This window comes from Ursus arctos, unplaced genomic scaffold, assembly GCF_023065955.2.
Source record: "Ursus arctos isolate Adak ecotype North America unplaced genomic scaffold, UrsArc2.0 scaffold_6, whole genome shotgun sequence".
Taxonomy (NCBI): domain Eukaryota; kingdom Metazoa; phylum Chordata; class Mammalia; order Carnivora; family Ursidae; genus Ursus; species Ursus arctos.
The window spans coordinates 55,093,542-55,109,261 of NW_026623078.1; the positions used below are offsets into that span (position 1 = coordinate 55,093,542).

General features: G+C 34.9%; 1 protein-coding gene across 2 annotated transcripts in view; it reads right to left on the minus strand.

Moving 5' to 3' along the window:
* The window catches only part of LRP12 (LDL receptor related protein 12), a 72,131-nt gene that overhangs the window by 24,431 nt on the left and 31,980 nt on the right, over positions 1-15,720 (minus strand). The window contains exon 2 of one of the 2 annotated variants that reach the window (XM_026495584.4): positions 13,133-13,189. The exons of the other annotated variant lie outside the window; for it this stretch is intronic. Within the exon in view, the coding sequence (XP_026351369.1) occupies positions 13,133-13,189 (57 nt within the window). The remainder of the gene's footprint in view (positions 1-13,132; positions 13,190-15,720) is intronic. 2 annotated transcript variants of the gene reach the window in all.

Here is a 15,720-nt window from a genome sequence, read left to right on the forward strand (position 1 = left end):
TTTATTTTTAAGTAATCTCTACACCCAGTGTGGGGCTCGAATTCACAATCCTGAGATCGAGAGTGGCATGCTCCAGCAACTGGGTCAGTCAGGTGCCTTGAATTATATTTTTATTTTTGATTAAATTATTCTCCATTAGAAGCAAATGTCTTCAAGGAGTAAGTATGAAGCCCAGAAGATAAGAGATGCAAAGTCTGGACTGATTCTAGGTATAAATGTCAGGGGTACTTAACTGTGTTAGCATTTGGACTGCTATTTTGTCAGGGCTATCCTTACAAAGTTACATAGTTGTAAGTGAACTGTACCAATACGACTTTTCTCATAAGCCTTGTTAGTTTAGTGTTTAATTTTGCAGATTGTGAGATTTTCCAGAAATGATTATATTTTAGTCTTTGCTCATTTTGCCTCCTTAATAGACCTCTTAACAACCAGTATCAACTTTTGGTTCTTGGAATACAAACATCTACAAAAAATATATCTACCTAATTTACTCAGGTCAGTATCTTTACATATAAACAAGCATTCAAGTATTTTGGATGATGATAATCCATTATTTCTACTTTTGATAAATTTCCCATAACTCCAGAAACAGAAACTCCCAAGTTAAGGAGGGTCCAAATGTTCATTCAAAAGACAGCAACTTTCCACTTGGACAACATCTTCTCCATACAATTATGTAGTGATTAGGTTATCTGATTAGCTCTAAAAAGCCTATTTAATTCATAGTGGTTCTAAGAGGACAACTGGAATGAAAAAAAAAATGAAAGAAAATGGCATTATTAGAATGCTAGTGGTTAAGCTATACTCAAAGGCTAAACTAAACATATGCAATTTTGAACTTATCCTGTTTGTTATCAGTTAAGACAGGGAGAATTAACTGAGGAATAAACAGGTAGAGATCCTCTGCTGGTGTTCTCAGTAAGATTTTGATGTTAGGTTTCAGGTTTAGAATGCAAAGATCTCACTGCGTAGTTTAGAAAACAGCAAAACTGAGAAATACTCAAGACTTCTACATGTTTAACCGGATACTAATTCAATAATCTCAAAGAAAAGCAAAGAACTATGGCTTTAAACTAGATTAATGCACCATAACTATCAAATTTAAAGAAATCATTTAAAAAATAGGAAGTGTTCAAACAACCTCTATTTCACACGTGGCAGAAGGGAGGAGAGAATGACTTCAAAATAATGTCAAAGAAACTGCCCTTCGATCTGAGATTTCATGGTTTCAAAGACTGAGAAAAAAAAGAGGCAGGCAAGGAAACTTATGATTAGAACTGAACTACCTGTAAAATGGAAACAAAAATGACGATTTCCTGTTCTACAGATGACGAGCTGGACTTCCTTTCAAAACTGACAAGAGTTGACACTTTATGACTACAAGGAGTTTAGACTAAAAGTGACACGGAATCTTTGTGCCTTTGGTTTTAATAAGCCACAAAACTAGATGCAAAGAAAAATCAATGATGCTTTACTGACCACTGAAGTACATAAAATACATATGAAAGGCACCTGAAAAGAGCATGTAGAGAATTCATGCTCTCATGGAAATCACAGTTTTGTAATAATGATATGTTATTCACTTAATCCAAGAGATATATAAACAGTTACAAGAACATACAAGACAATACAGTCCTGAACAACATAATACCCTTTAAAGTAATTATAAACAATGCATCATATGGGCATATTAGGTATTATTAAACAGACACAAAGACCCACACATACAAAAAGCCTGCATTATATAAGTATAGAACAGGGAGGGCTTACCTGACTATTAACACAGCATTTCTTTCACAAAACAGAAGTAGGCAGAGCCAGAGTAAAGAAAGAGCACATTCCAAATCAGAAAAATTTAATGACCTAATTCCATAGACAGCAGTCAAGCCAACATAGGCTACTATGAAAAAAGTGATGTGATGCAAAGAAAGCAACTGGTGAGGCACAGAGGTCAGCTAAGAAGCCTGTCTAACCTGTAAAATTTTACTTCATGGAAATCTCACTATCTAACAAGAGCAAGAGCATGTTCAGTCCGTTTATAAGCAAAGGACGGCATTTATAGTCAGTGGTGGTCATTTTCATTTGGCTGTCTCATTTTTCAGAGTATGGTGTTTATAAAATTAACTCCATTATGGCTACAAAAGCAATTCCAAATGTTGAAAACACTAGCAAGAAGAAATTAATTCTAATGGAAATAGATGTACTTAAAAAAAAATGCCATCTCCTAGATAAAGAAGCAGTAGCAAACGGTGACTACTGAATGGCCACATAGGAGGCAAGAAAGAAGATTCTAAAGGCTGACGAGGAAATCACACGATATATGGAAAAGACTGCCTGCACGAGCAATACCAGGCATTGAGACTTGGAAAATTAGGATATGCAGACAGATGATTAGCATGAAAACCAGACTCCTACCGGTCCAGTTAATTTAGGAGAAGGGCAGCAGTTTGAAACTTAAAGGTTAAGTGTGGTGCACAAGGCTGAAGATGAGATTCTTGCTGCAAGTCACAGGTTTATGGCTTGTGAGTTGAAGGACCATGCATACAATCAAAGTATGGAGTGTGTGGTCAGGCCTGTGGATCCCATGACTAATGATAATGTTGCTGCCTGTCAGGTACTTCCTTCCTTTCTTCCTTTCTTCTTTTCTTTTTAAAGATTTATTTATTTTAAAGAGAGGGAGAGAGAGAGAGAGACTCTCAAGCAGACTCTGCACTGAGCACAGAGCCCAATGTGGGGCTCGATCTCATGACCCTGAGGTCATGACGTGAGCTGAAATCAAGAGCTGGATGCTTACCCGACTGAGCCACCCCAGCACCTCTCAGGCATTTCCTTTTAATTCCTAGTATTATTTAATTCTTAGTACTATTTAATTCTCTTTTTCTTTATTCCTATTTAATAGATAAGGAAAAAAATGGAGGCACAGAGAAATCAATTTTCTTAAGATCATAAAAAGCTAGTAAGTGTCACAACTGGGATTTGAACCCAGGCAATAGGCTTCCCAGGCTGCAGCCCTAGCCACTAAGACACACTACTGCCCAAGAGAGCTCCCTATGACACTTGGAATAATTATCAAGAAGACGGAGCTGCCGCAACAGAATTTCAGTAAAGATAAAAGTAGTTTATTTTGGAAAAATTTCTCTTAGTCCTGTATTAACACAGAGAGTAAAGGTTTTAAAACTTCTAAAGACTGATTCCTATTTGCTACCAATCCAGGTAGTGACTGAGGCAGGACTAATCTTCTTAGTTTTTTTGGAAGAGTATTTTAGGACCTACCTTTAATAAGATAAATGTACATACAGGAGTTAATTATAGGTAAGATGTTGAGGGCATGGGGTAGAATAGCAGCAATAAGGGGATGTAGTGAAGGCTGAGGAGGTATTTCAAAGGAAAGAGGAACAGAGAAGGGGAGAAGCAGGGAAGGCCGGAGGATTAACAGAAGATGATAATATTCTTAATGTTAGACGGCCAGAGTTTAGAAAGCAAGCATGTTGTGTACGAAGTCTGTGGGCCACTGAGAACACCAGGCAAGTCTCAAGTGAGCATCAGAATCCAAAGATAAATGAAGTTCAAGAGTGGCCCTCTGTCAGACTGTCCTCTATGACACAGCTAAGCCCTGGCAACCTCCATAGGAAACAAAAGAAGCCCATCGTTAGCCCGTCGTTAGGAAGAAACAACTTCAGTTTGAAAGTTATCTTCTTGCAACTTGACTGGGTTTGTTGCCCATCCCACTGTCTTGACTTCTTTGACCTATCGTTGCTCAGACTCCTTGAATACCTGGTATCTGAGCTGAGCTCTCACACGGTATAAATGTCAGAACAGCCAGCATACTGAGGGTGCTGGAAGGAGACAGAGATTGGACATGGGTAGTATTCCCTCAGATTTACTCCACATTTCATTCTAATTTTTTTCAGAAAGTCAGAAAACTGAACTTCCCCTTTTACAGAAACAATTACTAACACTCTAACAGCAATATTTACTAGTTTAAGATGGGAAGGTTTTAAATTGTTATTTAAAAGGTAAGATCAGTACAAGCCAAAAAATTTATATTAAATCCATCACTCACATTCAGGACTCTCATTATTTTCAAACCTATTACTAGAAATCACACATTTCTACTTTGAGCAGGAAATCCTACATCTAGCTGCTTATAATTAAATGAATATTCCTTTGCATTAGCACAGATACTTAAGAATGAATGCAGCAATGTATTTATTCCTATTATTTTAAATGTTTTTTGAGGACCAAAATATTTCATGTGGTCTTTAGCTCTAATCAAGGCAGGTAACTCCTTAGTTTCTTGAGGGTCAATAAAGTCCAGAACAAACAAACAAATAATGATCAAGGGCTACATGGCAGTAAAATAAAATATATTTTTAAAAAAGTCAAAAGAGGCATAAAGTATAGAAAAAGGAGAAAAAACAGAAAAAAAACCCATGCCAGGGTCATAGCACAATATGAATAAGATAAGAGTACCCTTAATAGAACCATCCAAGCAGCTTTATCCTAAAATTTCTAAGTAGTAAGAGTAATTCTGAATTTTGCCAGCAAAGCCTAAGATAAGGTAAATGGTGGAAGATTCAACCTTTTATACCTTTTTTTAAGGGCATAAAAGGGCAATTTTTTCCTGTAAGGGCATAAAAACTATTGATATGGTACGTATATTTCCCAATTTTAAGTACTATAGAAGACTAAAATGCTAAGCAAGCTACTATTTCTATTTCCTGAATGGGAAAAAATATTCATTTTGAAGTTTACTGTGATTCTTACTAGAAAAATAGAAAAGGCAAAGCAGAAATCAGCACCTAAGCAAACATAAATTTGCCTTGGTGCTCATGATTTTCTAAGCCATTTTTATCAGCTTTGACATAGTTTTTTTTTTTTTTAGCATACACACATCTTTTTCCAGGAGTGTTCTCATCTTAGTGTCTTGTCAAGAGTGATACCCAGGAATAAACATACTATCCAGACTGTGTTTAAAAGAGGAGTAAAGAAGAGCTTCGGGGATGCCTGGGTGGCTCGGTCAGTTAAGTGTCTGCCTTAGGCTCAGGTCATGATCCCAGGGTCCTGGGACTGAGCCCCGCATCAGGCTCTCCGCTCAGCAGGGAGTCTGCTTCTCCCTCTCCCTCTGCACCTCTCCCCACTTGTGCTCTTTCTCTCTCAAGTAAGTAAAATCTTAAAAAAAAAAAAAAAAAGAACATCTACTTTGTTCTGGATACTGTATTTCCAGCACTGCAGTTTAAGATCAAATCTGCTCTAACCGACACAGAGCTATTAGTCAAGTGAAATCCAAAGTCCACTCTGCTCATCTGCCAAGTGACTGGCTTTTGCACAACAGCTGCACAGTACATACAATTCAAATTCAGGCCTTAGCAAAATCACAGCTAACATGCTATCACACTTTGAAGAATTGTTCTCAAAGTAGAAAGAATTATTCTCCAAAGTTACAGCATAGAAAAGAAAATGTCAAATGTTTGAATGCAACGTGTTATACCTTCACTGGATCTGGCCCACTCACTCGAGTGGGTGAGTTTCCCTTCCACCATCTAAGCATCACACACTGCTGTCACGTTACAACCTGTCCTGTCGATGGTCCTGGTGTTCACACTTACTGTTCTGACGCTGAATTTATTTACTGCTTCTTATAATAATGTAATATATTATACTATATAATAATCTTGCTATAAATACGCAATTGTTCAATAAAGACTTGATAATACATGAAATATTATGATTATATAACACAGAACTATGCTTCACATAAAATATATTATTGTATAATAAAACACTGTAAGTAATATTTAATTATATACTATGTAATGCTACATATAAAAGTACAATACATAAAATTATAACACTACCATTACTTTCTTTTCTGAAAGCTTCAGGGAGTGCTCTACTCCAGAAGCTTAAGTGTCTCATAAATAAACTCTCTGATCACAGGCAATGCCTTTAAAAATTCATAGAATCTTAAACTATGTGTATTATTTTTTAAAAAACTTACTCTGTCTTGTATTCTCTACTCTATTCATTTGAAGGACAGTTTCTTGGCTTCACATTAAGTTCTACTTTTTTATATTTTGAAATCCTAAAAACCCTAATGGGTTCAGTATTACCTAAAATATAATAAACTTTATTCCCTTTCTTCCTTTAGAACATGGGTAAAAGACACACCATGTAATACTGGTCAAAAGAACTGGTGAAATTCTCTTTAGTAAGTTTAGTAGGAGGTCCAGTATTTGACTGAATAATTGAAAATAATATTAAAATCACATAGGAAAGGTACAAAGGACCACTTATACCTGCTGCTTTATTCATGCAAATTCTCTATATTTAAAAAATAATTGTAAACTGCTATAAAATAATTATAGTTTAGGCTTTACTTCCTTTCAGAAGATCTGAAAATTCTAGGATAATAAAAGTGTTATCAGACTGGATGATCTTCCAGGGAAACTTCAAAATGCCACATTATAGTATTTAGACCTAAAATAGTGGCTTAAAACAAAAGCTACTTTACTATAGTGCTCTACACTAATGCAAAATATTACTAATTAATTTGTAAGCAAAATAATTGCAATTTAGAAAATAATACATCCTAACTAAAAAGGCCACAACTAATAATTATTTGTTTAAAACTTTATAGGATCAGCAGTGTGCTAGGCCTTTGAGTACTAAAATACAAACTGTAAAATGCAAATACACAAACACAAAGGTGATGACTTTTTTTTTAAAGATTTATTTATTTATTTATTTATTTAACGGGGGGGGGGGGACGTGCACAACTGGGGGAGCAGTAGAGGAGAGGGAGAAGCAGGTTTCCCACTGAGCAGGGAGCCCGATTCAGGGCTCGATCCCAAGACCCTGGGATTATGGCCTAAGCTGAAGGCAGATGCTTAACCGACTGAGCCATCCAGGCGCTCCAATGACTTTTTTTTTTTTTGAAGATTATTTATTTTAGACAGAGAGAGCGCACGTGCATGGGCAAGTGGAGAGAGGGACAGAGGGAGAGAATCTCAAGCAGACTCCCAGCTGAGCAGGAAGCCCAACCTGGGGCATGATCCCAGGACCCATGAGATCATGACCCTGAGATCACAACCTGAGCTGAAACCATGAGTCAGAAGCTTAACTGACTGAGCCACCCAGGCGCCCTGGTGATGACTTTAATAGAATAAAAATTCTGACAAGACAAAGGGAGAACAATACTTAGAAACTACTTGAAGTACATTTTATATACTCTGCTAATTCAGTTAATATAAACAAGGATTAAGAAAGAAACTTCCTAACTTGATATTCTCTTTCTTAGCTCCCAGAAATGTGGCTTTGCCTGACAAAAAATTCCACATTAAATATAAAGTAGACTCAAGATCAAGCTAACCTCGCTATAGGTGTTATAAGGTAGGAACATTGAGAAGCTACATCACTGATGAATTGGGAAAAACATGTTAATTCTCATATGTAAAAGCTTTCTATTTGAGAAAGCAGCAAGATCCAACATCTGTTCCTATTAGCAAGCAGAAAATCTTTAAATTTCAGGGTAGTTTTGCCTAACTATAAAAGAAAGCCAATCTCATTCTCTTATTCTTTGCAATGTCACAACTCTAGACCATGAATAAAAAAGAGAAGTAAACAATTACATTTCTGAACAGTCTGGGGAAAATAAAAGGTTGGGACTTTAATAGAAACATAGTAAGAGAAAAGTTAAATGAGAAAAACATGATCATACCCAAGGAACGTGTTCTCACTCACTGCAGATAGCTGTGTAAACTGGTACAATCCTTTTTGAAAGCAATCTGTCAAAAGGTTCCTAAATTAAATTATTTATGACCTTTGATAGAGTAATTTCCACTTCTAGAAATTTATGCAAAAAAAAAAATCTTAGAAATAAAAAAAGGCTAGATATGTATTAATATGTCCCTTGTAACATGACTGAGACTAGGGAGAACCCATTGGAAACAACCCATTGATATGTTTAAGAACACTACAACATAGCCACTGAATGGAAACTTTATACAGGCATTAAAATACTGGTTATGAAAAAAATGTAGTCTATAAAATGTTAAATAGAGAGCGCAGAAGACAAAATTAGTTATAATTTAAATGCTTATACAATTATTTTTAAGGTATGCAGAGAAAAAGGACAAATAGATTATTATTATGAATTATATTAATAATGCAGGGTTAATGGGTAACTTTCCTAATCTTTTTGCTCTTTTTCCATGTTTTCTAAATGTTTAGTGAACGCTGTATAATAAATAAATAAAATTTGTGAAACAAATGAAAACCTTGATTTGAAAGTAATTAATAGGGAGTGCATAATCAAAATATTTCTAGAATTATAGATTCAAGTAAGTATCACAGATCATACAGTAAATTCAGTTTAAAGTAGATAAATTTAAAAAGTCAAATAGATTTGTTTAATTTATGCAAAGGTCTTGTTATAAATCAATCTAACCTAAAAAACGTCTCATTCTATGCAGCAGATGAGCAGTAACTTAGGTGTTTTAAAAGTTTAGACATTTAAAAAACATGAGACATTTGATTTAGACACTTTTTATAAAGAATGTTAAAATAGCCTTCCTACTCTCTCAACATGCACAATTAAATTACTTGGCAGTTTCTAGGATATAATTTCAAGATTTTCACATATTATTAGTTTTACAAAAATACCATTTGTCTTTTCTCCTTTATTGTATATATGAAAGCAGATTTAAAATTCGAAACAATGGAAAGTTCTAAATAAAAAACATATAGAAAGTAAAATTTTATCCAATAATTTTCCGTTTTAAAATCATCCAATATATACTTTTTGATAAGTTACGTTTTCTTTTTCTTTTTTTTTTTTTTAAAGATTTTATTTATTTATTTGACAGAGACAGCCAGCGAGAGAGGGAACACAAGCAGGGGGAGTGGGAGAGGAAGAGGCAGGCTCCTAGCGGAGGAGCCTGATGTGGGGCTCGATCCCAGAACGCCAGGATCACGCCCTGAGCCGAAGGCAGACGCTTAACGACTGCGCCACCCAGGCTCCCCAATAAGTTACGTTTTCTTATGCCAAAACCTGTAGCATAAGAACCAGCGAAAGGATTAAAACTTAACTCTTTCGGTAAAGACTGGAGGAGAAGGAGGACAAAAATGAATAGATTAGAAATAGAAATAAATTATCCTGAGCATAAAAGTCAAAAATATATTATCAATCAGAAATAATTCCCATAATTCACATGAATTCTCAGAATTCATATGAATAAATAAAACTAAGTACTTGGTGCTATTCATAATAAAATAAGAAAAATTAATACTGTCATTTACTACTCACTAAATACTGTAAATAGGCCTTTAAAAAATTCATCATCTTACTTAATATGCTTATTACTCATCATAAGATTTACCACATTAAGACAACATTAGAGGTACAGGTTGTACATCTCTATTTTCTCCATCAAATAAGTTCCTCGAGACAAGAATATTTTACTCATTGCTTATTCCCACCCTTCTTGGCATAAGGTCCACATCAGGTGCTTAACGCGTGCTAAGTGAATTTACTTCATTACAGATAGGGGGACTATATATTCTGCACTGTCCAGGACAGTCCTGGTTTTGTTGTAGTGCCAGAACAATTACAGTGTACCCTTTCACTTTGAAAGTGTCCCTGATCGGACAATAAACTACCTGGAAACACTAACTGTAGACAAGTTAGGATTATTTCTAAAATTGTCGGTACAATTTCCAAAATGCACCAAATGACTGGACAAGAGCACTGAGCACTGTCAGAGAGAGTCGCAGAGGTAAAAAGAGAGCAGGTGAGGAGCAGAAGCCACTTCTGCTGCTTGCTGGTCTCAAGAGAAAGCAAGTACTACATTTAGAGATTCTTCCAAAGGCTAGTTCTCCATTTAGATCAGCCCCCAAGGGGCTCGCATTTCAACTGGGGATGCACAGAATTCAGAGGGCTCCTACTGTATCCAGCATTACATGTTCTACAGCTGCATACTGTAACACCACCACAATGAATCTGTATATCTGAAAACACCTTTTGAGACTGTATCTATTTATTTTTTTAATGGTATAATTGGAATAGATTTCATATTATTCTTCTCCCTCCACAGAAGAAAGATTTTATAAGAATAACCTTCAGGAAAAAACAATAAGCCATAATTAAGGTTTCACTGACCTCTGAAATTAAGCATTTTATTGATGAATAAACATTTAATTAAAATATACGTTTTGTTATGGGCTGAACTGTGTGTGTCATTCCCAAAACTCCTATGTTAAAGTCCTAACCTCTTGTACCTCAGGATGTGACTGGATTTGGGGTCAGAGTCTTGAAAAAGGTAATTAAATTAAAATGAGGTCATATGGGTGGGACGTACTGACTGGTCCAATATGACTGGTGTCCTTATAAGAAGAGACTGGCACACAGAGACACACAAGGAAGACCTGTGAAGATACAGGGAGAAGACTGCCACCTGCAAGTCAAAGAGATACCTCAGAAGAAACCAGCTCTATCAACACACTGATCTCAGATTTTAGCCTCCAGACTTGTGAGAAAATAAACCTCTGTTAAGTCACCTGGTTTATGGTGCTTTGTTATGGCAACCCTAGCAAAGAATGCACATTTCTAAACATATGTCTGAAATGCAGAAGTAGAAAATCAAGATTAAAGAAAATAAACAGGATTAATATATTATATATTAATATATTATACATATTCTGCTAAATTTTTAAACTGAATTTTTTTTCAAATAGGAATCTATTTAACGGTAATTTTGACATTTAACAAACAGCAAAACTTAGTAGTTTTGTAGTCTAATTTCAAGCAAACATAAAAATTAAGAAGAATCTAATCTTGATGAGTTGAAGCAAAATTCCAAATTTAATACTAAATCTGTCCAAATTGTCATAACTCTCATACTCCATATAAACCTGCATAACTCAGAACACCCTTATTTTGTAAATTACTAAGGCATAAATAAAAAATGATGCATGGTTAAAAAAAATCCATCCCAAGGGCAAGAAAGGCCAACTGGGTTTTTATGTAACAGAGAGCAAAACGTTGACTAAAACGGTTTCAGATTCTACTCAAAACTAACTTTGAACTACAAATTATTGAATTTTGGTATAGTAGCGAAGAAGAATACTCACAATCATCTGAAAAGGCTACTAAAATACTCCTCCTTTTTTCAATTACGCATTAGTGTGGGACTAAATTGTCTTCATATATGTCAAACAAAATAACATATTACAAAAGACTGAATGCAGAAACAGATGTGAGAATCCAGCCATGTTCTTTTAAGCCATTCTTTAAAGACTGCAAAATTATAAAACAATGCCATTCTTCTTACTGATGGTTTTGTTTTGGAAAATTCATTTGTTAAAAATTATTTTATTGATGTAAACATGCAATAGATTCATCACTGTTATTTGCAAATAATACATTTTAGAACAATTTCTCAGTTTTAATTTCAAATATAGTGTCAGAAGCTATAACCTACATAAAAAAAATTCTTTGAAGTCCTTCTTATGAACTGAATTGGGTCCTCCCTCAAACTTATTTGTTGAAGCCCAATGTTATTGTATTTGGAAATAGGGGCTTTAAGGAGGTAAGTGAAGTTAAGTGAAGTCATAAGGGTAGGATCGAATCCTATAGGACTTAGTGTCCTTACAAGAAGGGTAAGAGACAGCAGGAACCTCTGCACACAGATGAAAGGCCATGTAAGGACACAGCAAGAAGGTGGCCCTTTGCAACCCAGGAAGAGAGATCTCACCAGAAACCAGCCCTGCTGGCACCTTGGTCTTGAACTTCTGGCCTCCTGAACTATGAGAAAATAAATATAACTGTTATGTATGCCACTCAGCCTATGGTATTTTGTTATGGAAGCCCAAGTAGATTAACATGGTCCTCAATATTTTAAAAGCTTAAAAGGGGTCCTTAGACTAAAATTTTTGAAAATCACTGAATTAGACAATATCATTTGATTATGTAAGTTAAAATGTTTGTACACAATCTTCTTACATCATAGTGACAACCTGGAAAAATAATCGTAATTCTCATTAGTTATTCAAGATTTAGAAAAAGGGAAAAAATTAAGGTTATCTTTCAAATAAGCTTATTTTTGCTTGATGTGTAGAATCACAAAACTAGAACAGAAGAGAACAGTGAGACAAACTGTGAAAGGGTCTAGGTGGGCTACGAAGGTACTTACTTCCATTTTCAGAAAACCACATCTGTCAGTGTGTTTGGCTGTGCAAATTAACTCTTAGAAGTTTTGTTAAGTCTATTAACTTTCTGAATACAAAGTCAGGCATAAAACAAGAGGAAACTCAGTTTTGCTTCACACGAGGAAAAAATAACCAAAGTACAAAATGACACGAAGAAATGAATCAATCAGTAGACTGATAAATGCACAAAGTGTAATTTTTTTAACCACATAAAACTTATCAAGACTAAAGGGAAATAACAACGTAATGGTAAGAAACTCTATTTCAGTATATGCAAAAATAAAAGATTTTGCTCCCCTAAGTAGTTATAGTTGATACAGCAAAAATGGAAACAAAGCTATGGAAGGCATTTTAAGAATGAAAATTATAATAGTTACAGGCATTTACATAATTATTAGGTTATAAATGCTTAGATGAGTGGAAAAAATGCATTTACTTCAAGTTTCTGAATTTCATGGATACAAATATGTATGTTTTTTAAATAACAAATTGTGCACTCAAGAACAATTTTATATATAGTACTCAAATCAAAAAATCAAGCAAAATGCTTAATTTCTAAGGCTCTAATACTAGAAATAGCATTCAAAATTACATTTTAATAAATTTCACTTCATAGAACTTTGTGAGAAGAGAAAGTACTAATTCAACTTGAGTTAACTTTTTTTTTTTTTTGGTTCGATGTTTGTATGAAAAAAATAATTATGCCGTCTGTTTGGAAGAGTATAATCAATCCTCGGGCATGCAAGTATCAATTTTATCTTATGAGAATTTCTCCATGTTCCAGTTACTTCATTCCTTATTACATGCTGCAAAAAGCAGTAATAATTTTTATAGCCAAATATCACTTTGTAAGATACCAGGTGGCTTTCAATATTTACCATATAAGTCATGCATGAAATTTAAACATTACAAAAAAATGACTTACCAGTTGACACTCCTGAAATATGCACATTTTCAGAACGTTCTGCAAGAGCACCATTTCCTAAAATTAAACATAATAATAAACTAATTTCCAAGATAAAATTTATAAAAGTTTTTCAGATTCTACCTTTAAAAGAAAAACTACATACAGCTACTTCATAATATTCAGAAACTAAAGTCTCTTATGACAACCTTCAAAACAATACAATAAAGCCCCAAATTATAGTAGTAGCAGAGATAACAAAACATTTTGGAAATCACAACAATGCAGTGTAATATATATGAAGATCAAATATATAGATCTGATTAATATCAGAAAAAAATTTGTTTCAAAAAAGAACTCCGAACTATTATTAGAAAAGAGAGAATCTCATAATTTTTTTTTTTTTTTAAAGAGGGAGAGTGTGTGTGGGAGCAGGGGGTGGGGCAGAGGGAGAGGGACCAGAATTTCAAGCAGGCTCCTCATCTAGCACAGAGCCTGGGGTGGGGCTTGATCTCATAACCTTGAGATCGTGACCTGAGCCGAAACTGAAGAGTCAGGTGCTTAATCAACTGAGCCACTCAGGGGCCTAGAGAATCACATACTTCTTAAAAACAGCATACCACTAAGAGCGTGCTGAATCAGTCCACAATGTGGTTACTGCTTAAGGGTTGTACATGTTGGTACTTGCTTAATCAGTCCACAATGTGGTTACTGCTTAAGGGTTATAAATGTTGGTACTTAAAACAAATAATGTCTTGCATTGTCTTCTAAGTCTTTCAACCTCTTCTCATCAACAACTCTAATAGTCTCAAGAGTAGGGACAGAATTATATTCTATTTTGGTATCTGCCAATTTCCTATACCTCTTACCACAAAGTTGGGGGCACATGGAAACATGAAAATAACAGAAATTTAAGTTACCAAGGGTCACCTCAAACTCCCACTTAAAGTGCTGAGGATATTTACTCCTTCAATTAATGTGAACAGTGTCCCTTCAGGTATTCTTTCTTTTCTTGTACAAACTGCTCATCTTTAGTTGTAAACTGTCTCCCTCCAATCATTGGGTGGGTTTGGCATTAAAACAGCTCAGGAATCCAGCTGGCAGAGAAAGAATTCTTGCAGTGGGGCAGGGGAGGAAGCTAGGTCTGGAGAAGCTTAGAGTGCTATGGCAGGCTTGTCTTTGATGGTTGCAAGAGCAGAGACAATAGCAAGCAAAGTTAAGGAACAACTTGTCTCTTACAACCATCACACTTCCATGACTGCTTGATTACTGTACAGCACACCCCTCCCCAATGCACTAGGCTCTAGGAAAGCAGAATCTGTGTTTACTTGGCTCACCCTTGCATGCACAGTTCCTAGACCAGGGCAGGTGCTCGGAAGAGCTGATGAATGAATAAATGAGGGAGGTCATGATGATGATGTCAAATCATGCCAATTAAGCACTTGATACAGTGCGTGGCACATAGCACTGGACAGTTATTAACTTTTCTAACTTTGTAAAATATGTTATTACCAAAGAAAAAAATAATAGTCATAAAACAACCTTTTAGTTCAACCACAGCCGTAGCCGTCAAAATGAAAACAAATGTTTCTCTCCATTAAAAATGATACAGTGGAAATGGTGACACAGGTGTAAGCTGTATTTCGTACATAAGTCGATTATTGTTATTTAAGTATTGTGCATTAATACTACAGAAGCCACAATTTATTTTTCCCAGCAATGTTAAATGCTATAGACATAGAATTGAAACTAGAAACCCCCACCTATTTCTGTAACACATACAACTTACAAAAATTGGTAGCATAAATAAAATGATGTAAAAACAGATTCAATAAAACAACTAACAAGATTTGCCACAAGGCGGTATAAACTGCCAAAAGTTTTGCTACTCAACAAGCAGACCAACAGTACCGGAGTCATCAGGAACTTATTAGAAATGCAGTCTCAGGCCCCACCCCAGATTATTGAATCAGAATGTACATTTTAACAAGATGCTTCCCCTACTCCCAGAGATTTGTATGCACATTAACATTTGACTAGCATTGGCTTAAACCTTTTACTTGTATATTAGACACAACCACAAATTACAGTTGTGTAATCTGTGACTCTAAGGTTTATAATATTCTTCAAGTAGCATATTAAATTATCCTCAGGTAAGTTTTAATATCAAACACATTTCATCCATTGATTTTTTTTTTTAATTCAGTAGATAGATTAAGGATAGTCAGAAGGAAAAAAATAACATAATGTAGAATTTAAGACTGAACTCTGGACTGGATTGCCAGGATTCTAATACCAGCTCCACTACTTACTTGCTATACAATTTAGGTCAAGTTTCCTAATTGTGTCTTAATTTCATCTCTAAAATGGAGACTATCTACCTTATAGTGCTTAGTAAAATTCACTAAAATAGAAAAAAAAATAGAATTTAATCTAAATCTCTATCAGCATGCAAACGAATAAACTAATATAGCCTTATAATAAAATATTCAACACACTGAATTCTGTATGTACTAACTTGGAAAGACATGCACTTTGAGTTACATGTTTCAGAGTAATATTAAAATATGATCTGATTAGAAATATGATCGAATTTTAACTTTAAAATG